Source organism: Falco peregrinus, chromosome 1 (assembly GCF_023634155.1).
Source record: "Falco peregrinus isolate bFalPer1 chromosome 1, bFalPer1.pri, whole genome shotgun sequence".
Classification (NCBI taxonomy): Eukaryota; Metazoa; Chordata; class Aves; order Falconiformes; family Falconidae; genus Falco; species Falco peregrinus.
This window is the reverse complement of record NC_073721.1, coordinates 130,455,384-130,474,742: the sequence shown is the minus strand read 5'-3', so window position 1 is coordinate 130,474,742 and position 19,359 is coordinate 130,455,384. Positions and strand designations below refer to the sequence as shown.

The 19,359-nt window shown below is 53.4% G+C and overlaps 2 protein-coding genes across 2 annotated transcripts; one reads left to right on the top strand and one right to left on the bottom strand.

Annotated features, from left to right (window-relative positions):
• Nucleotides 1–215: 215 nt before the first annotated feature.
• Nucleotides 216–5,302, top strand: LOC101924596 (dual oxidase maturation factor 1). Its single transcript, XM_005232592.2, has 6 exons — nt 216–384; nt 1,251–1,308; nt 2,275–2,409; nt 2,559–2,772; nt 4,036–4,247; nt 5,094–5,302. The coding sequence occupies exons 1-6, from the start codon at nt 238–240 to the stop codon at nt 5,300–5,302; spliced, it is 975 nt and encodes a 324-aa protein (XP_005232649.2). The 5' UTR covers nt 216–237.
• Nucleotides 5,303–6,219: 917 nt separating this feature from the next.
• Nucleotides 6,220–15,746, bottom strand: LOC101914853 (dual oxidase maturation factor 1). The gene is made up of 8 exons (XM_055793790.1): nt 15,662–15,746; nt 14,146–14,251; nt 12,365–12,528; nt 12,162–12,219; nt 9,729–9,863; nt 9,334–9,547; nt 7,945–8,159; nt 6,220–7,510 (listed from the first exon to the last, which is right to left on the bottom strand). The coding sequence occupies exons 1-8, from the start codon at nt 15,686–15,688 to the stop codon at nt 7,311–7,313; spliced, it is 1,119 nt and encodes a 372-aa protein (XP_055649765.1). The 5' UTR covers nt 15,689–15,746; the 3' UTR covers nt 6,220–7,310.
• Nucleotides 15,747–19,359: the final 3,613 nt, after the last annotated feature.

Sequence of the window (19,359 nt, the reverse complement as noted above, 5' to 3'; positions counted from 1 at the left end):
GTACCCGGGGGAGATGGAAGGTTCCCATGGGAGATGCCTGAGCATACACCCCACTGCAGGCCTGCAGTGTACATGGGCACTGGGGATGCACACATAGCCATGCCTGGGACAAGCAGCATGCTGGCAAACGGGCAGGAGGTGGCTCTGTGGAGAAGGCTGGATGGGGTGGAATTCTGGAGGTCATTTTCTCCCCGATGTCTCTCTGGGTGCTGATCTCCAGCCCTCCCAGACAGCAGGATGACACTGTGGAATGGCTCCTTCCCCTTCTACCCTGGCACCAATGCGTGCTTCCCCTTCGACACCACCCAGGCTGTCATCATCTCCATCTTCCTCTCCACGTTGGCCACTTTCATCATCATCCTGCCGGGGATCCGGGGCAGAGAGGTAAGTGGAGGGGCAGGGGGAGCTCAGCCTTCTGGTCCCTGCCCTGTGCATCCCATGTGCCTCCTCTTTCCCAGCCTCAAAGACTGTGGAGCAAGCATGCCCACAGGTTCCTGGCCAGGGCTCTGAGAGCCCAGCCAGCGTGTACCCCTGTGCTGGAGACACCAAAATCCACCATCCCAAATTTACAAGATGCCCAGATTTGAGCTTGGCTCAGTTTCTCTGTAAGCAAGCCCAAGTCATTTCACAGGAGTGGAAAAACAGGGCGAGGCTCAAAGACCTCGCTCCACCTTCCCTGAAACCCCAGTAGCAGAAGGAAGTGTGCACTGTGCATGCCCCAGCATGGCTCATGGGGCTTGTGTGGCCAACAAACCCTGCTGCCATCCCACCACTCTCATGTCTGTTGCGTGCTTGGCTTTGCAGAGGGGCTGGCCAAGAGGCGTCTCCCCCCCAGGGGACACACTGTGAACCCCTGGCTGCTTTTGTCTCCAGCTGTGGCCAGCTGCCAACATGTCCAAGTCCAAACACGTGAGGTTTGAACAAATGTGGAAATCCCAGCTCAGGACTATTAAAGGAGTGTCTCCATCCTCCTTCCCAGAAAGGGGATGCCACAGCTTTTCCAAATGGGCTGTTCTAATCTTCTTGGGGTGCCCAGATTTCCCTGCTCTGTATCCCACTCCACTGCAGGGATGCCCCAGACACATGTTCCCCCTGTGCCACCCACCCCCAGACCCATGGCGTGACTCCCCGGGGGAAGGACAGGCCCGTTTCTCACCAGCTGGCATTTCTAAATGACATGCTTGCTGCTGAGGTCCCCACTGTCAAAATCTGACTAAGACCTGTTCCCTGCCTCTGCTAACCCCTTGCAGCGGCTCTTCTGGTTCCTGTGGGTAGTGATGGGCCTCTTTGTGGGAGCCGTGATCATCAGTGAGTACCGGGGTCCTGGGGGGGAAGCTCAAGGATGCCCAAAACACAGGGAATGGAGGAGCAAGACAGGTGAGGGTGAACAGAGCAGTGAGCATCAAGTCCAGCCCACAGGATGGATTTATGGGGAAGACAAACACCTATCTGTCTGGGACCAGACTCCAGCAAGTGGTGGGAGATGCAAGCACCCATCTGTCTCCTCTTTGAAGACTGGTGGTTGTATGTGCAGACTACCTCCAGGGCAGTCGCCGAAAGCCCACTGCCAACTCCTAGGAGACTCAGACAAATTGGCAGATGCTTAGATGGGGACCAGTGCCCGGACAGTGCCCACACATCAGCCCCATTGTCTCTAGGGCTAGGGACTGGGATGGGTCTGGGAAGAAAACAACCTGAGTGGGGCTGTGTAAGGGCCCTTTCTGAGAAGGCTTTGTTCATAGTCTGGGTGCCAGGCTGCAGAGTAATTGTACCTTAAAATGTAGTGAGGAAACAACTAACACTAAACGTGGCTCTCTGAGCTCACCTGCACATCAGTTCCATGCACACCTGCCTGCAATGAGGGGTGTGCCCAAGGCCTCCCACAAGCTTAAGTATTGGGGAAGAAGAGACCTTCTTAGAGGGGTATGGAGGGGGTAAGTGGTTTGGTGGGGTTTGAACTGGCTACAAAGGTACTTTGCTGCTTGTAGGCACATTCTGGGGCAGAATGTGGGTGGATAAGTGATTGTATATAACCAGCACTTATGTATGCAGTAAGTGATCTCACTTGGGGTCTGTGTCTTTGTATGCCACAGGGCTGTCAGGGTTTGTGTTGGGGAAAGGCATGCAAGGCTTCTGCTCCTTGGGGCTCACAACCCAGGCCTTGCTGTTGGGAGAGGGTAGATGGTGCTCAGGCCACAGTAACTATTGTGGCAGGTGCTTTCAGCTCTAAATGTCTTGCTGCCAGGCTATGACTAACCTTTGAAGTCTTCACAGCCATACAGTTCACCAGGGACTGGGAGACTGGCTGGGTGACAGCGAACACCTCCTACAAGTCCTTCAGCCATGCCCTGGTGAATGTGGATGTTGGGCTGCACATTGGCCTGGCGGGGGTGAATATCACACTGGTGGGTGAGTGCATATCACAACAGGAGATGGTGTATGAGTTTGGCAGCTGTACACCTGAGTACTGGGGCTGTGGGCCCTCGTGTCCCCGCATCAGGAAGTATTGGAGCTGCCTCCAAGGCTGAGAAAGGTCCTTAATCTTCATCATTTGGCAGGAAACCCAGTGAATCAGGTCAATGAGACCATCAGCTACAATGAGCACTTTGCTTGGAGCTTTGATGCAGACTATGACCACAGCTACAGCAAAGGGCTGGAGAGGGGGCTGCCCAGCCCCATCCTCTACGTGGCAGAGAAGTTCACCACGCAAAGCCCCTGCAACATGCACAGGCCATACCACACCTCTGGCCACTACGCATCCCTCGTGTTGTGGTAAGTTAGAGCAAAAGGTCAGCCCTATCTCTACTCAGCAGGGAGATGGAAAGAACCAGATAGAGCAGAGGGAGCTTGGTGGAGCCACCTCTTCATTCTAAGACTGTGCCAAAGCCTTGGCTGGTCTCTGGCACCTGCCCTTCTGCAGAACCAGGGATGTTGATGCTTCCCAGCCTGCCCATCTCCCCTGAGTCCTTTTCAGTGTCCTCTGCCCTGATCTGCAAAATTGCAGTTGGTGAAAAATGATTCTTCATTTAAAGAAAAGCAGATGCAGCTGTGTGGGGCTTCTGGTGCAAAGTCCTCTCCCAAGCAAGATGCAGAGCCCCGATAAGACCACCTGGGGGGGTTCCTGTTGCATGCCCAAGAGAGCATGAGACCTGCTGGTGGGGAGCAAGAGGGACCGTCAAGAAGGTGCTCAGAGTCTGTCTTGTCGTGTAAAGCTGAGAGGCCTTGTGCATGTTATGATGGTGGAGTCTCAGAGCATCCCCACGTGTCTCAGGCCGTTGGAAACGCAGTGCAGGCAAGAGTGAGTCTTGCAATTCTGCCTGTGGATGTAGGCTCCAGGTCCCTGCCCACATGTCCATTTTTTATTTTTGGGAAAAATAACTAGCCTTGTCCAAACTTTTCTACTATTGAGAAGGAGTATTTTAAGGCAGGGATATTGATGTAAACTTATTTTTCATTATTGTTCTTGGAATCAGAAAAGTTTGTGTGGCCTGCCTCCCCAGTGAGCTAAAGCCAACCCCGCACACAGGGCAGGGCAGGCAGCTGGGCTCACTGAAGCTGCTGAGTCAGATGTGGGCATGGCTGGTTATGCAGTTCTCCAGAGGTCTCCTTTGTTGTCATTCTCCCTTTGAACAGGTGGGAACTGCCTGGGGGCAGCCAGTTGTGGAGGACTACAAGAGTCAGACAGAGTTCATTTGCAGGACCTCCAGAGGTTTCTACTCTAGGCCCCTGCCCAGAGCAAGGCTGATGTCAAAGCCATATCAAGGTGCCTGGGGCTTCATGAAGTTCAACACTGAATGTCCCCTGGCATGGAGATCCCTTTCCACCGCTGTGGGATTTGTCCCACAGCTCCACCATTCAGGCAGTTACAGAATCATTTGCAATGGGAGGGACCTCCTTAGATCAGCCTGTCCAGCCCACCTGCTCAAGTAAGGCCAGCTAAAGCAGGTTGCCCAGGGCTGTACCCCTCCACTGGGACGTGGAGAGGTGACCTTGAGAAGAAGCTCCAAGCATGATGCTTTGCTCGGTCCTTTGCAGGCTGGCCTTTTGCACATGGCTCATTTCCATCCTGTTGTTCTCCATGCCCATCCTGCTCTATGGTGGATACCTGCTCCTGCTCACTGCTGTGCTGATGCTCTTCTCGCTGCTCTTCTTCACTGCAAGGAGCACCCCAAAGTGCCCCATCCAGTTTGGCCCAGCTTCCTTGAAAACAGACTATGGTGGATCCTTTTGGCTGACATTAGCAACAGGTGAGTTTGCTCCTGGGGCAAACACCAGCCTCCATCCCCACACTGATGATGCTCAGTGATGCCCCAACAGGGCCTCATCCCTTCTGTCTCTATGGCTTATCACAGAAAATGATATTTATTTTTTTAAACAATGTACATTAATTTAGGATAGCATCATTGGCACTGGGGGGAAAAAAGAGCTGATCAGCCAGGAGATCCAAACAGCCAAAGTTATCTGGGGGGATGTGTGTCCAGAGGAGTTCCATGAAAGTCAAGAATTGCAGAGTTGGGGAAAGATGTGCTCTGGAAGGACGCTTGGGGGTCTCTCTCCCAGCCCTTGCCCAAAGCAAGGCTAACCTCAAAGCCACAGACACCTTGCTTTAGTCTGGTGGTGGACGGCCCCATGGCTAGAGATCCCCTCTGCCTTTCAGGACCTTCCGCACAGCTGTCCCACTCATGGGCAGCAATTATTTCCTTTTATCAAATTGGAATTTCCCATGTTACAACTGTGCACCTCTGAGAAGAGACTGGCTCTTACTCAGTAGCAGAAGACCACAATTAGGTGCCCCCTGAATACTCCTATTTTTCAGGCTAAACAAGCCCAGCTCCTCCAGCCTTTCCCTGTACATTGTGGGCTCCAACCCCAATTCTCTTGGCCATCTGCCCCAGTTCATTGACTTCTCTTTTGTACTGGGGGAGCCCAAACTGATGCCAGAGTGCAGATATGGAGAGGGAAATAACACCTTCCTTTGACCTCCCAGGTGGTGCCATGAGCAGTTGGCCTCCAGCACCAGATCTGGATCTCAATGGGGCTGTGACACAGCGGGGCAGAGGAGCTAATGTGTCTCCCCGTGCTGTGCGTTGCAGGGCTACTGTGTCTGCTGCTGGGGCTGGCCATCATCATCCTGAACTCTGTGCAGCCAGAGAAGCTGAAGCTTGTATTTAACCTGGGCAAGGGAGAAGAAGAGGAGGTGTGGGACAAGTCCTACCTGCCAGCTGAGCCCAGTTCCTCTGCGCAGGACATGCTGATGGTCCCCCTGGGTGAGCTTTGTGAGGTGACAGCCACCCAGCTGTAAGGCACTGGGTGCAGGCAGGGCAAAGCCTGAGGCCACCCCTCCTGAATTCACGCTGTGAATGGCAAGGGAAGAAATCTTCCACCTGCAGACCTCCTTGCAGGCAGCCCCCATGACACAGCCAGCCCCTGCTGGCCTGACCCCCTTTTCTGCATGAGACACAATGTGTGAAGGGGTCTCTGTGTCCCCTATCATGTCATTGCCACTGCTCAGTTGGCCCCATGCAGGGTCCACTGCAGAAATCCTGGCGGTCCTGTGCTTGCTAGGAAGTGGGCAAGGCATGCAGAGATTTGGTGTCTGTGCTTCAAACCAATCAATTCTTTTTATGTTTTGTTTATTGAGGTTTGTGCCCCTGTATGTCTGATGGAACAGGCCAAAGCTTTTCTTCTGGTGAGAATACTGTTGGAGGGAGGAATCATGCCTAAAAGCAGGAGATGAGGCTGCAGACTGCCAGATGTGGTGGCAGAAAGAATGGTAAAAACCCAGCCTCCTGTGCTTTTGGGGCATGGGATCTGTCCCACACCAGCCCTGATAACTTGTTGTTGGTTGTAGCATCTTCCCGTGATGCCTCCAGACCTGGCATGTCTGGATGCAAGACTCAAGAAAGGATCTTCTTTTTTTTGAGGGAGTTTTGTTTGTTTAATCTTATGGCTTTTGTCCTGCTGCTCTACTAGTTAAAGTCCTTCTGAAGCTGTCCTACATCCTTATAGTGTGCTGCTCCCAGTGACAAGGGTTTCTCAATGGCTCACCTTGAAATATGCCAGCGAGCCTTGTCCTTCCTTGGGGCCACCTCTGCCAGGGCAACTTGCCATGGGAAAGGTGCTGTTGCTGGGGGCTCACAAGTAGTCACCTGCAGCTATGCCCCACAGCCCCCTCTTAAGAAACCAGCCCCCAAAAGTGCCCAAAGTGTTTCAAAGGAACAGGTTTTTAGTGAAGTTTTATTGAAAATAATAATTCTTGTGCATAACAAATCACACTAGTGCAACATAAATATAATGTGAAAGAAGTAACTTAATAGCGAGGGTCTTGCCTTGGAAAGAAGAGTCAAAATACTGCAATTATGTCCTTTACAATTAATTGGACTGAAGCTGCCCACGTCTCCAGCATTCAGGTATGGCAATCTCCTTGTGCCAGGCTGTAGAGACTTCATCAGGCCAGTGGGTTTGGTGCCAGAGCCCACGTTTTGTTTGTAATAACACAACTCAATGTACTTCATTTCTCACCTTGGCTGGGTCAAAAGCCTGGCCTAGGGCTTGCATTTCATGGTGAGCTCAGCTCACCCAAGCATGCTCTGGCTGGATGGGGGTAACTTCATTCTTCCCTCTGCTTCCTTTCTTGTGGCATCTCTTTGGCCCATCCAGGGTAGAAGTCTTATCTAGTAAAGCCCAAGTCTGAAAGTGAAAATAGTCACATCACATCCCCCACGGCAAATGTCATTGCATGTTTAGTCAGTCTTTATTGCTGGTGCAGTCTTTTTGCTCTAGCTCATGCAGCACCTAGCCTGATTGAGCCTGGGTCTGTGCCTGGCTTTCCTAGGTGCACCTAAAGGTCTACACTAAACATCAGTGCTTGGGAAAGAAATGAGCGGGTTTAGTCACTGGCTTTTGGAGTTGCAGGTGCTCCCCATAGGACATCTCACAGGTGAGCTCAGTTTCTGTCATGAGAACTGGCCATCAGAGGCTCAGGGTGGCAAGCTGTGCCAGGGCATGGAGCAGGAAGGGCATCTCTGTGGCAGAGATCCCCAGGTGACTGTGCAGCTCAGGTTGCTGGAGCTGTGAGCTGCTGTGGTTGCAGCCTGCCAGCTCCCGGCAAAGCCTGCGCTTTTCCAGAGAGCATGGTCAGGGAGACACAGCCTGCAAAGGTACTCCTCAGCAAGTACCCATCCCAACATGGACTTGTGCACTCTTCAAAGGCAGTTGGATAGGGAAATGGTTCTCTGGGGACATCAAGAAGGGTTTGTGCTCTGCCCTTTCAGATCCACCTTCAGGGAAGGAGTGGGAGTAACTTCTTTCTAGACACTGTTTGGGTTGAGTTTTGAGGGCTGAGATGGAGGCAAACCTTTGCTCACAAAATGAGGATTGACATACACTTCAATCATTTCCTGGTACTCCTCTGATTTGTCCTCATGGAGCTCAAAGAAATTTTTCAGCAGGTCCAAGTTGAAGTAGTGCACTGTGACAACAGTGATCCCAGCCACAAAACAGAGCAAGCCTGGAAGACAAAGTGCTCTCTGAGAGCGTTCCTGTAAACACCAGCACACTTCCCACCCACCTCCTCTGATGGCCTCCTGCCAGGGGACAAGACCTTCTTTTATGGAAGATGGCCTTCTAATAATGTATGAGGTGGCTTCAGCTGCTGTGCCGAGCATCTTAAAACCCAGGCAAGTGATCCCCATCTCTCCTTGCATTATTGTACCTCAGGGACTAAAAAACCCTTCATCACCCCTGAGATGAGGATGGTGTCCCCTCTTCTGCCAGCCCTTTCCACATCTCTGCCAGGATCTGCTTTGCCAAGGCACAGGCTGGGGCTATGGTGGGCTGCACTCCCCAAGCTCTCTCACCTCCATTTCTGAGGGGAAAGCACTGGGACTCTTGCACACCCAGAGGGACAAGGTGGCGTGTCCTGGTGCAGCTTGGTGCCCTTACCAGTTGCTAGCGTGATCCAGAAAGATCCCCCATAGCCTATGTGCAGGGTTGCAGTCCCAAACTGGATCGGGCACATCAGGGAATTCCTCGCAGTGGAGAACGAGAGCAAGGAAAAGATCATGAAGGCTGCTGTGGCCAGGAGCATGTAGCCTCCGTAGACTAGAACGGGCATGGCAAAGAGCATATTTGAGATGAGCCAAGTGCAAAAGGCCACCCTGGAGGCAAGAGAAGACCCACAGATGAGTTGTGCAAGTGTCACAGACTAGGATGCTCTATGTGAGGATTTCCATGTGGGAGGAAGAACATGGGCTCACACAAGGCCAAGCAGCTCTGTGGGCAGGCTGGAGTGATCCCTAGCTTTGCAGGCTGAGCAAGCAGATGTGCAATGTTTACGCTCTACATCCAGAAGGCAGAAGCCCAGATTTCCTCTTCCCATTGCTCAGCCCACAGACTGAACCAGCCTCAAGGAGGCCATGAAAGCCCACTCAGTGTATCTAGACAATCTCAGCTCCCTGCCCTTCCATGTGTGGGGCAGTGCAGAACCCAGAGAGCGGCACAGGACTGGGATAACTGGAAAAGCAGGCATAAGTCATTGGCAGCAGCTCTGGACTTGGCTGAGCTGGGTGACAGGGGGAATGCTTCAGCCACGGGCCAGGAGTTCTCACTCCATGGCATTGCCAAGCCCCTTTCCTAGTTCCTGCATCCCTGCTGTCAAACCCAGAGCAGGGGGAACAGCACTGCAATGGTCTTTGCTCTCCACAACCCATGGTAGAGGGGACCATCTCCTGACAGCTGGGGACCAGCTCTCCCTCAGCTCAAGTGAGCAGCAACGTGTTGCTGCTCAGCAGATCCTACTAAAGAATCATAGAATCATTCAGGTTGGAAAAGACCTAATCAAGTCCAGCCATTAACCTAGCACTGCCAAGTCCACCACCAAGCCATATGACCCCGTAATAACAACATCATCAGCTTTCCCTCAGCTGGTCCCACTCCCAGACACTAAATACCCTCCCAGATAGGGATGAGAGAGTTCTGCACACACCCATGGGTGTCTCTGGGCCATTGAGGACAGCAGCTCTGACTCCATGGGGGTGGACCCCTGCCATCATCATGACACTATGGCAAGGATCTGCACCACGTTCCTCTCTCCTGTGCCCAGCCCTGGTGGAGCTGACCAGCAGAGAGAACCAGAACCTCCTATCTGCTCACCCCAAAGTGCCTACATGGCCACCGGTTTGACCTCAGACCTTGCAGAGGCCCCTCCATGCACAGAACTTTCCTCCTGGCAGCACGCGATCACCATTCATCTTGGAGTACTAGGGACAGGGCAGCAGAGCCCTTCCCACATCCTTGCATCTCCCCTGCCTGCACAAGCAGAGAAAGACTCACCAGAGAGTGGCTGATGCATAGTGGCTGGAGATGCGGTACTGCCTGTGCATGTTGCAGGGGCTTTGTGTGGTGAACTTCTCTGCCACATAGAGGATGGGGCTGGGCAGCCCCCTCTCCAGCCCTTTGCTGTAGCTGTGGTCATAGTCTGCATCAAAGCTCCAAGCAAAGTGCTCATTGTAGCTGATGGTCTCATTGACCTGATTCACCGGGTTTCCTGCCGGAGGGAGAAGACTGAGGTCCCACTGTGTCCCAGCAGCCTGTGTGCTGCCAGCCAGGTGCAGAGGCACCCCAGGGACAGCAGGGTCCCAGGAACACCCACACAGACCATGGCCACCCACAGAGCACTTGGAGACCTCCTGGGGCCATGGCTGCTCTAGAGGGGACATCAGACTCACCCATGAGTGTGATATTCACCCCCACCAGGCCAATGTGCAGCCCAACATCCACGTTCACCAGGGCATGGCTGAAGGACTTGTAGGAGGTGTTTGCTGTTACCCAGCCGGTCTCCCAGTCCCCTGTGAACTGGACAACTGCCAGGAAAAGTAAAGCTGGGATTAAAGAGGGACTGGTCTCAGGCTTTGCTGTGCTCAAGGCTGGGACCATGAACAGCAGCATTCACACCGTGGCACCGCAAGGGAGGGTAAGGAGGGCAGGAGAGCTGACTCAGCCACCAGGATGTGCCTCAACCAGCTCCCACACGCTGGTGGAGCTCATGTCCTCCCTTCACTGCGCATCCACTCCCTTAATCCAGGAGCAGTGGAGCTAGGATCCCCAGGGATGAGCCCCATGACCTGATTCCTCCTTGAACATCCTCTCCAGAACTTCCTCACAAGCTCCCCACCACGGCGAGCACCACAGTCCTTGGGGACAGGGCTCAAAACTAAGCCTCTTCATCGACCTCGGGAACAGGAGTGAGTTTTATTCCAAATATTAAGCTCCCTAGATCACACTTTTAGTGATTAGTGAAGATCACTGTCATATGGAGGTGGTGGAGAGGGGTGGCTAGTGCTATCACAGCTCCGACAGCCATTTCAGCTGGGGGGGGGGAAAGAAAAATTTGAAGCATCTCTGGTATATAATTTTTTTTGGAACAAAGTACTCTTTTCTGAAACACTGTTGCTTTGTGGTGGTCTTAATTTTCCAGTATTGAAATGATCTGAAAGTGAAGGTGATTATTTAATCTCAGGCTGAACAAGAAAACCTGCCCCAAAATAAGTTCAGCTGCTGAAACAAATTGTGAAGGCACTGATCCAGTAGCAGCTCTGCAGGAATGTTTTCTAGCTGCAGGGTTGAATGTGCCCTGCTGCCACCAGACGGAAACCCTGATGCTGGTTTTGAAACAACTAATTCCTCCTGTGTGCCCAAGCAGCACCTGGCTGCATCCTTGTAATGAGTGTGGCGCTGGACGGCTCTCCAGGGCTGAGCTGGTTAAGGCTGTGGAGCAAGCCCTGACCTCCACCCCTCTGCCACCTCCAGCCTGACGCCATGTTCCCAGGTGGCTCTGGTGGCATCTCCCAGCACCAGGTGGAGGGTGGCCACTGCATGCTGGACTGGCCCATGTGTTGGCCAGCAGATCCCCACAGCTGGTCACAGCCTGGCTATCTAGTTCTATTGGGGTTGCGTCATTTAGGTTGTGCTTCATCATCCCTCTTCAAGCAGTCTTGTAATCTGCTCTGTCCTTCACAGCAGGAGAGTTTTCTTGATTTAGGGTCAGGGCTGGTTTCTCTCCCCATCTGGCATCTTCTGTCCCCTCAGTACACCTTTCTCTTACACATCCTGTTGCCCTGTCAGAGTTGGAAATCCCACAGCCTAGTTCCCACCACCAGTCCTATTTATTACAGAAGATTCCCTGGCTTCTGCTAAATCAAATCCCCTCCATTTCCTCCTGCCTTGCTCCTTGGAAGGTCTTTACCCCCTGGTCCCAGCCTCTGCCCTGTCTGTGTTTTGTTTTGACCTGCTCTCTCCACATCACCACAAGGCTCCTCTCCTTCTCCAAATGTGCCTGGCCACACTTTGAACTGTTCAGCCATGCTCCCTCAGCAGCGGGCATCTTGGGAGGGCTTGCAGGTGTGAGAAAATAATGGAAGATTGGCAAGGATGATTGTAAACACATTCAGGTCACTGCAGCTAATTGTTTAGCCTTGTGCTAACTTGTGTTCTACCTGTGACAAGTAGAATGTCTGTGGTTAAATAACATAGCCCTGTGATAGACTCAGAGGCACCCAATCAAGCATGCTTGAGATTCCTGCCCTGCTATGGGAAAGATCCAAGCACGGTGGTAAACTGTGCCTTCGTGAATCCCTGAGGCAGGAAAACAGCAGGTTCAGCGATGCTCTAGCATGGACTGAGCTCAGCCGTGCCTGTGTCCCCACTTGTGTGCCTCTGCCCAGGTGCCGCTTTGGGGATCCCCCGGTTCATGAGATAACAAAAATAAACTTACTCTTCACATTTCATCTGTGGTTTTGGGTTGTTCCTGTGTCCTGCCTGTGCCGGCTCACATACATGGTCAGAGGAACACAGGGCTGTGCAGCCCACCAGAGCTGGGGCTGTCTGACCTGGTGCAGCTACTGCCAGCAAAGCTCCCTCTTGATTCAGAAATGACAACGGGCACCTCCAGGGGCTCTCATTGCCCGTGCCAGGGATGGGAAAGCCCTTCAGAGAGGCTGTGTGACTGCTTTGCAGAGCAGAGCTGGGGTAGGATAGACCCTGCAACCAGCCTCCACCAGGCCACAGCTGTGATCACCAGCTCGCATTTCCCAGAAGCGGACCCTACCCCAGGGTTTAATCCTGCCCCCGGACCCACCCTCAGAGGGCTGTGCAGCACTTACCGATGATCACCACTCCTATGAGGAGACTGAGGAGAACTCTGAGAATCCAATATAGCCTCTGCGGGGAAAGAGGTGGGACATCAGGCAGGGAGGAACAGCCCCAGCTGTCCTGCCTCACCCTGAACCAGCCAGGAGTGCCTCAGCATCCAAAGCATGGGGGGAGGGCAGATGCTTATCCCCAGGGAGAGGGGTCACACACCCACCGCCCGTCCACGGATGCCCGGGATGATAAGCAGGAAGCTGCAAGCGAACGTTAGGAAGACCACAATCACTATGATGGCGCTGATGTCAAACACGAAGGCCTTCCTCTGCTGTGGGTAGAAGGGGTAGCTGCCATCAAAGACAGTCATCCTGTACCTCCAGGAGCCTGTGGGAGAGAGGCGGTCACAGTGGGTCCCTGCCTGCAATGAATGTCCTGCCTGGCTCCCTCAAGCCTATGGTGCTCAGCTCCAGCTCAGCTCTGGAATAACCAGCTGCCGGAGGTCACCTTGAAACTCCCCAGAGGGACAAGGAAACATGATGCTGCAAGGGAACAGGCAGGGTGAAAAACTCCCCAGCAAACACACCACCCAAAAGCCCTTGGTGAAGGAGAGGAGGTGCCTGGGGCAGGACTTCCACCAGCCCAGAGGAATTGTGGCAGCGCAGGGAACCACAAGCTGCAGTCCTGCTGCAGCCTGAGGACCAGCCCAAGCACAGAGACCTGTTGAGCAGCTCCTCCCTAGACAGAGCTGACACTTTCCCTCCAGCAGATGCAGCTGGGGCTTTCCACTTTGTGGCGTGTGGCTAGAGCAAGTCCATGAGCAGAGCCACCACTGACAGATGCAGCCTACTTCCAAAATGGCAAGGAACCACTGAGAACTGATCCTGCGCTTGGTCCAGAGGGGCCAGAAGTAACCCCTAGAGCTGGGATGCGGGTCCAAGGGGCACACGAACATCAGGAGCACATCTCAAGGCTAAAGGAAACTGACTTACATGAGACAATGAAGCGTGTAATTCCCTTCAACAGCTTTGAATCCCCTCTGACACTTTAGTTCTAGCACTTACTGAGCTTCCCCCATTCCTGGGTTAGATCTTTTCTACAAAAACTGATTACATGCTTAGTTCTTTTATTTTGCCTATTTAATAACATCTCTGCATGTAACTACCCTGGGAAGTCTAAAGTCAGAGAATGCCAGAGCTTATATGACTCATGACCAAAGACAATTTTATTCTGTCCCTGCCTGGAGGAGTTGATTTTATTTTAATTTTCTGAAAACAGTGTTAATCATATTTTTAGGTAAGATCCAATCCAGAGCAATTCAGCCACAAAAAAGTGGGTTCCAAATCCCTAGAAGTGGGTGGGTGTAGAGGAATGAAGCCAGTGGGTTAATTAACATTGATAATATGCAGCTGTGGGCTTGCCTCAGCGGCAGTGGGTTGATGGACATGGATATTGTGCAGGTGTAGCTTGTTCTCACTAAGTAGTTAAGTATCTCCAAGGACTGTGGGAGAGGTGGCTGGATGGAGGGGGAGTGGGGTGGTCTGACCTCTGGAGGAAGGACAAACAGCAGGGGGACAGTAGAATCTGACCGACAGTAAAAGCCTTATTACAGCTAATAGCTTGGTTGTGCTGTAACAGAGGGTGCCCCGTGTAAGGCTCGAGCTCAGGGCCTTCCGATTATGAGACTGAGTGTAATGAGCAGCATCAGGTGGAGATTACAGTAAGTATCATAAAACAGTTTACCTGGACAGCTGAAGTCACTTTTCAGTCCATAAAGCAGTGTTTGGTTTCAGAGTAGTTATCTGTCCAGCAGCCCAGATCATTGCAGCAGTTTAACAGACCCTGGGTTTTTACAACTGACCTAGGCCTGACCTTGCCCCAATGCTCTGCTCCAGGCTAACAGAGCTATCTTGTGTACTTACTGGTCTTGTCTGTGGCTGTTTTTCCCTGGAAAGCCAAACCTAGGGAAGGGCAGCCCTAGAGCACCACTCCTGCTGTGATTACCTGGCAAGCAGCAGCTGTGGTGGATTCCCAGTGCTACAGTGTCAGACTGAAGTCCAGCTGTGGGATCCCCAGCCCAGCAAGTGTGCCCACAAAACAGTATGAGCAGCTGTAAGAGAAGAGATAAATGAACAGTTTAACCTGGGTCAAGTTAAATCTTGGTTGCTTGAATTCCACTCAAACTCAAGTTTTATTATATCTTTGCCCAAACTCATATGAGAGACATTGAGGGAAGGAACGATTTCCAAGTCTGTATTCACTGAAACGCAGCTCTTCACAGCTTAATACAGGTCAACAATACGTAACAACTGCAGACCCAGAACATAACGTGGAAAATGTTGCCCTGTTAAATCTAAATTTAATTTTCAAACAGTATCAAGGGATGTTTGCATTTCCTTTACATTTTGCAGTGCCTGGGGATAGTTTTATAGAGAATTTCCAGGGGAAGCAACTCTTTCTGTCGCTGTCCATCCCATCTTTCTCACTTGATTACCCTGTGCAGAAGACCAGCTCCTTGGCATTTTTTCAGCTTTGAAGTGGAAAACTGGTGCCTGCAGCTCAGGGCAGGAGAAACTGAAGTCGTTGCACCTTGGAAAGCACCCTCCATGCAGAAGCAAGGCTGTGGCACTAGAGCCCCTGTTGTTTCCTCTGTCACAGTATATGGAGAGGGAAAAGACTAGAGACATCTTCAAGGAAGGATCAGTAATTTAGAAGTGGTCAACTTGTCTTTTGTTTAAAATATTTTGGACTGGCAGGGGAGAAAGGCAAAGGAGGTAGAAAGCTTGCCCAAACCCCAGCAGTTTCTCCTTACAGCAGACCCCATTTTCCTGCCCCGGAATGAATCGAGCTGGAAAGGACCTTTTGGAAGTGCCCAGTCACCCCCCCTCGCAGAGCCAAGAGCGCTCCTGGATGGGGTTGCTCAGGGCTGCGGGTCGGTATTTCCCATTGAAACAAGAGAAATCCTGTCCCCTGGAAACTGAGTGATCAGACCCGCAATTCGGGGCGGGGGTGTGTGTGACGACGGACTTCTTGCATTTTCCAGCCCCTGTGAAAGGGTCAAATCGGGATAGGAAAAACCTTCAGGTTAACGCAACATGGGGATACATCCTATCCTCTCCTGTCCTCCCCACCCTCCCCTAGCCGGGCCCCCCCAAGCCGGGAGGGCTGCTCCCCGGGGCGCTGCGGGGGGGGGGGGGGGGGGGGAGGGAGGGGAGGGGAGGGAGGGGAGGGGGGGGGGGAGGGAGGGGGGGGGGGAGGGAGGGGAGGGGGGGGGGAGGGGGGGAGGGGAGGGGGGGGAGGGAGGGGGGGGGAGGGGGAGGGAGGGGGGGGGGAGGGGGAGGGAGGGGGGGAGGGAGGGGGGGGAGGGGGGGGAGGGGGGGAGGGGAGGGGGGGGAGGAGGGGAGGGGAGGGGGGGAGGGGAGGGGGGGGAGGGGAGGGGAGGGGGGGAGGGGGGGAGGGGAGGGGGGGAGGGGGGGAGGGGAGGGGGGGAGGGGAGGGGGGGGGGGAAGCCCCTTCCTACCTGCCTGCGGAGGGACCCAGGCGGCATCGGCCGCACCGCGCTGTTCTTATAGGCAGCGGCGGGCGCGGAGCCCCGAGTAAATGCCGGCCCGGCCCGCCCCGCTACTGCTACCGCGCCCGCCCCGCCGCGCCACCCTGCCCCGCCGCGCTGCCCACTCGCCGGCCCGCCGTACAGGTGAGCGCCGCAGCCGGGGGCCGCCGCGACCGGGGCTGGTGGTCTGGGGGGTCGGTGCCCCGCGCGTCCCTTGCCTCCCCGCTGCGGGGCTCGGCGCCGGGGCCGCTGCTACCTGCGGGAGTCGGGCTGCGCGCGGTGTCGCTGGTGGAGAGGGCTGCGGGTCGCGCCGCCGCTGTCTCCTGCTTGGGGGACAAGCTGGGCTGGGGTCGTGTGGGGGGGTGCGTGTGGAAGTGGACGGGCCACGCATTTCTTTCCCGGCTGGTGGACGGGGGGGATGAGGCCATGTGTGCTCCCATCTGCGTGGGAGCCGGGGTGCTCTGGGGACAGCGCGCAGCGTGAGATGGGGGTACACCTCCTCATCCGCATGGGGGACCAAGGGGCCAGGGCCGCTTGTGTCCCTGCCTGCTTGGGACACACACCTGCAGGAGGTGCTGGAAGGTTGGGGCCAGCATGGAGGGCTGGGAGGGTCTGGGTCTTGTGTGAGGACAGGGTAGGATGGTCACGTGTGTCCTCACCTGTGGGTGCTATGGAACCATGCACATCCCCACCTGTGAGGGAGCGGGGCCACAGGAAACAATGGATTGGGAATATGCATGTCTCTGCCTGCCATGGGTACAGGACTGCGTGGGGACAGGCAGGGACTCCTTATGTCCCACCAGGGGAGGGAGTCCCTGCTGTGCACCATCATGGCACTGGGGCATCTGGCCCCAGGGTTGTCCCCAGGTGAAAAGCTGGAGACACTGCTGGTCCCTGTGTGCATGCTGTCCATACTGCGTGCACAGGTTTAGGATTCTCTGGATGGCATCCAAGGCTGGGGAGATGCAGCCTATTCTGGAACCCCGGAGCTGGCTGGCTGGTGGGAGGAGGTAGCAGCCCCCCATCTGCCCCCCCAGCCCTGCAGAGCTAGACATAAGCAGTGACTAACAAGAACCATAGGGATCAGGCTCCAGGCTTCTTGAATGTCTTGAAACTGCTCTTCTCTACCTGTATGGTCACACTAAGTTCTGCAGTGGGGCTGCTGCTCTCCCAGGATGCTGACGTGTCCCACAGTCCCGGTTGACAAGTGGCTCTGGGAAGAGGTCAGGAGATATTTGGGGGCTGAAGCTCTAACTTCAGGGGAAACACAGCTGCTGAGATCAGGTGGAGTGGGAGATCCTTGCTTTGGGGGAAGCCATGTGTTTGCATTCTCTGCAGCAAGGTTTTTGGAGGGGTGTGAAACTCCAAGCCTTAACAGGACACAGGATCCTCTCTGATGGGAGAAGACAAGGCTGGGGAAGGAGGTACTTCATTTCACTAGGTGCAGAGGGAGGGAATGACTTTCCAAAGGTGGCACAGGGAATTTGTGGAAAAGCAGAGTCTGGAGGGCTCATCAGATCACACAAAATTTCTGAAAAGCTTAACAAGCCTGTGGAGCTAACCCAGACTTGCAAAGCTTTCGTGCAGCAAGCTGCACCGTGGGATTCCAAGGTCAGTCGAATTTCATTATGTCAAGGAACCCCCGGGTGGTTTGCAAGATTTTGGAGGCAGATGTGAGAGCAGGGGGCTCTCTTCTTTTTCTTTATGGAAAAGCCTGCAAGTGGTCCTCAACACATGGGAGAGCACACTGGGGAGTGTGAAGCTGGAACTCTCAGCTGAAGCATGGAAAAGGAGTTTGTGGGACAGCCGAGTGCCACTAATGAGATGCCCATCTTCCTTGGGCATGAGGTCCCTAGACCAGGTCTGCATGTTCCTCCTCTTGAGTGCAACCTGAGGACTGCTGTGACTCAGCCTTGCCTGTAGGGAGTTCTCAGCAATAGTTGGAGGCTTCACAGGCAGGGGAGACATGGTGCCAACATCTCCTCACACCTTTGCAGACCAAGTTCTGTCAGGGAGAGCTGCCAGGGGAAGGGAATGGCTATTGAGATTTGGTTGGGGAAGACAAGATGCTGACGTGCCCAGTAACTTGTAGGAAGACATAAAGGCAGAGTAGAGGCTTGGAAGAGAAGTTCCATGTTGTTAGGAAAGACCCTCAGAAGTCTGTGGTCCAACCTACTGCTCGGAGTAAGACCACCACAGTCACTGTATCACACTGGCCATAGGCAAGGCAGGAAAGCCTCCAGAGACACCCCTCTGCTCCCCCCAGTCTTGGGCTGACTAGGCAATAAGTGAGTTTTCAGTGCTGGGCCATGGAGAGATTAAAAGTGCATGAGAACTGCCATGTTATCTCATGGCTCGGGTGTCATGAATCCTGATTTAGGATCCTGCCAGCTATTCCAATTTGTCACAAATGAGTGATTTAAGTCATGTAAAGAATCACCATCAGAGGTATTAGCAAAAGTGTTTTTAATATGATGTTGTACAAGTGTTCTTAACAAGGTTTGATGGCAACGTTCACTCTATTACTTACTGCATGGAAGAAACATACAAAGGCAAATCAAATTAGAATCAAGCTAGAATGATTTATGCAGACACCAGAGATGCAAAAGGGTAACAGGGACCCTCCCATCGAGTCACAGGGTTCAGAGTGAGCTCCCTTGCTTCCTAAACTCCTGATGGAGCTTAGATGTGGCTAGGTCCAGTCTTAGTGTCAGACTTGGACAATGGTTTATGTCTAATGGAATTAGCTACATGGATTTCATTAGTACTGATTCAGCATGCTATCAGTCAGCTGCGGAGGTTCTGTTGCGAATAAGGGCTCTCTCCACCTTGGGTAAGAAAGGATCTCTTAGTCTGGGGTAAGGAAGCCCAAACTGGGAGAGGCATCCCAGCGCAAGGGGAGGGTCACTGGCATGCAGTCCAGTTCAATTTAAAGAGAATTGGAATTGGACTGATCCAAAGATCTGTCATTGGCAAAAGGTCTCTCTGCCTCGAAGAGCAGCCTTGAGAGGTGTCCCAGCCCAAGGGGAGATCACTGCCACACAGCCACGCTGCTGAGCAGAGAGAGCTCAAAGGTGACTTACTTAGGCTGCTGTATTTATGGGATAAAGTGGTTGACTCCTAGTCAAATTGCACACAATCGGGAAGGGATGCATGGGGCTCCTTGTACCCACAGCTTGCTTTGTTGCTTGATAAATTAGTTTGGGAAAAACCACCGGCTATTCATGTGTTGATCGTATGATTCATGTTCCAAGCTCATATGCACCAGTGCTCTCTGGGTCACTCTGCTCCTTTGTGGATTTCCTGAAGGAGTTCTTGTCCCAGCTACAGCTCAGGCCTTTATCTCCCTTGGAGCCTGTGCCCCCTGTTAAGGGGTCAGGTGCATCCATCATGTTGGGTCAAGAGCAATTCCCATATCGGCGGAAACGGGAGGTTTGCTCAGTGACAGAATGAATTTTAAAACACATTTTGTGCTAGAGCCCTGCAAGAACACCGAAGGGCAAGGAGGAAACATGCTGTGCTGTGACTGTGGGTAATGTGCTCTGAGCCTTGGCTTTGCCTCGTGTTTCCTGGGTGACTTTGGTAAATCTGCTGCAGCAGGTTCAGGTCTCAGCTCTAGACGGGGGTTACAACTCTGTACATTTTGATATAGCAGGAGGTAACTTACC

What these genes read in the sequence shown, in the direction of transcription:
- LOC101924596 (XM_005232592.2), top strand. Translation starts at nt 238, where the DNA reads ATGACACTGTGGAATGGCTCCTTCCCCTTCTACCCTGGCACCAATGCG. An exon ending in TGTGGGAGCCGTGATCATCA is followed by an intron (nt 1,309 to 2,274) that starts GTGAGTACCGGG and finishes AAGTCTTCACAG; the next exon opens with CCATACAGTTCACCAGGGAC. An exon ending in GGTGAATATCACACTGGTGG is followed by an intron (nt 2,410 to 2,558) that starts GTGAGTGCATAT and finishes ATCATTTGGCAG; the next exon opens with GAAACCCAGTGAATCAGGTC.
- LOC101914853 (XM_055793790.1), bottom strand. Translation starts at nt 15,688, where the DNA reads ATGCCGCCTGGGTCCCTCCGCAGGCAG. An exon ending in CATAGGAGTGGTGATCATCG is followed by an intron (nt 9,864 to 12,161) that starts GTAAGTGCTGCA and finishes TTTTCCTGGCAG; the next exon opens with TTGTCCAGTTCACAGGGGAC. An exon ending in CTGGATCACGCTAGCAACTG is followed by an intron (nt 7,511 to 7,944) that starts GTAAGGGCACCA and finishes TTTGTCTTCCAG; the next exon opens with GCTTGCTCTGTTTTGTGGCT.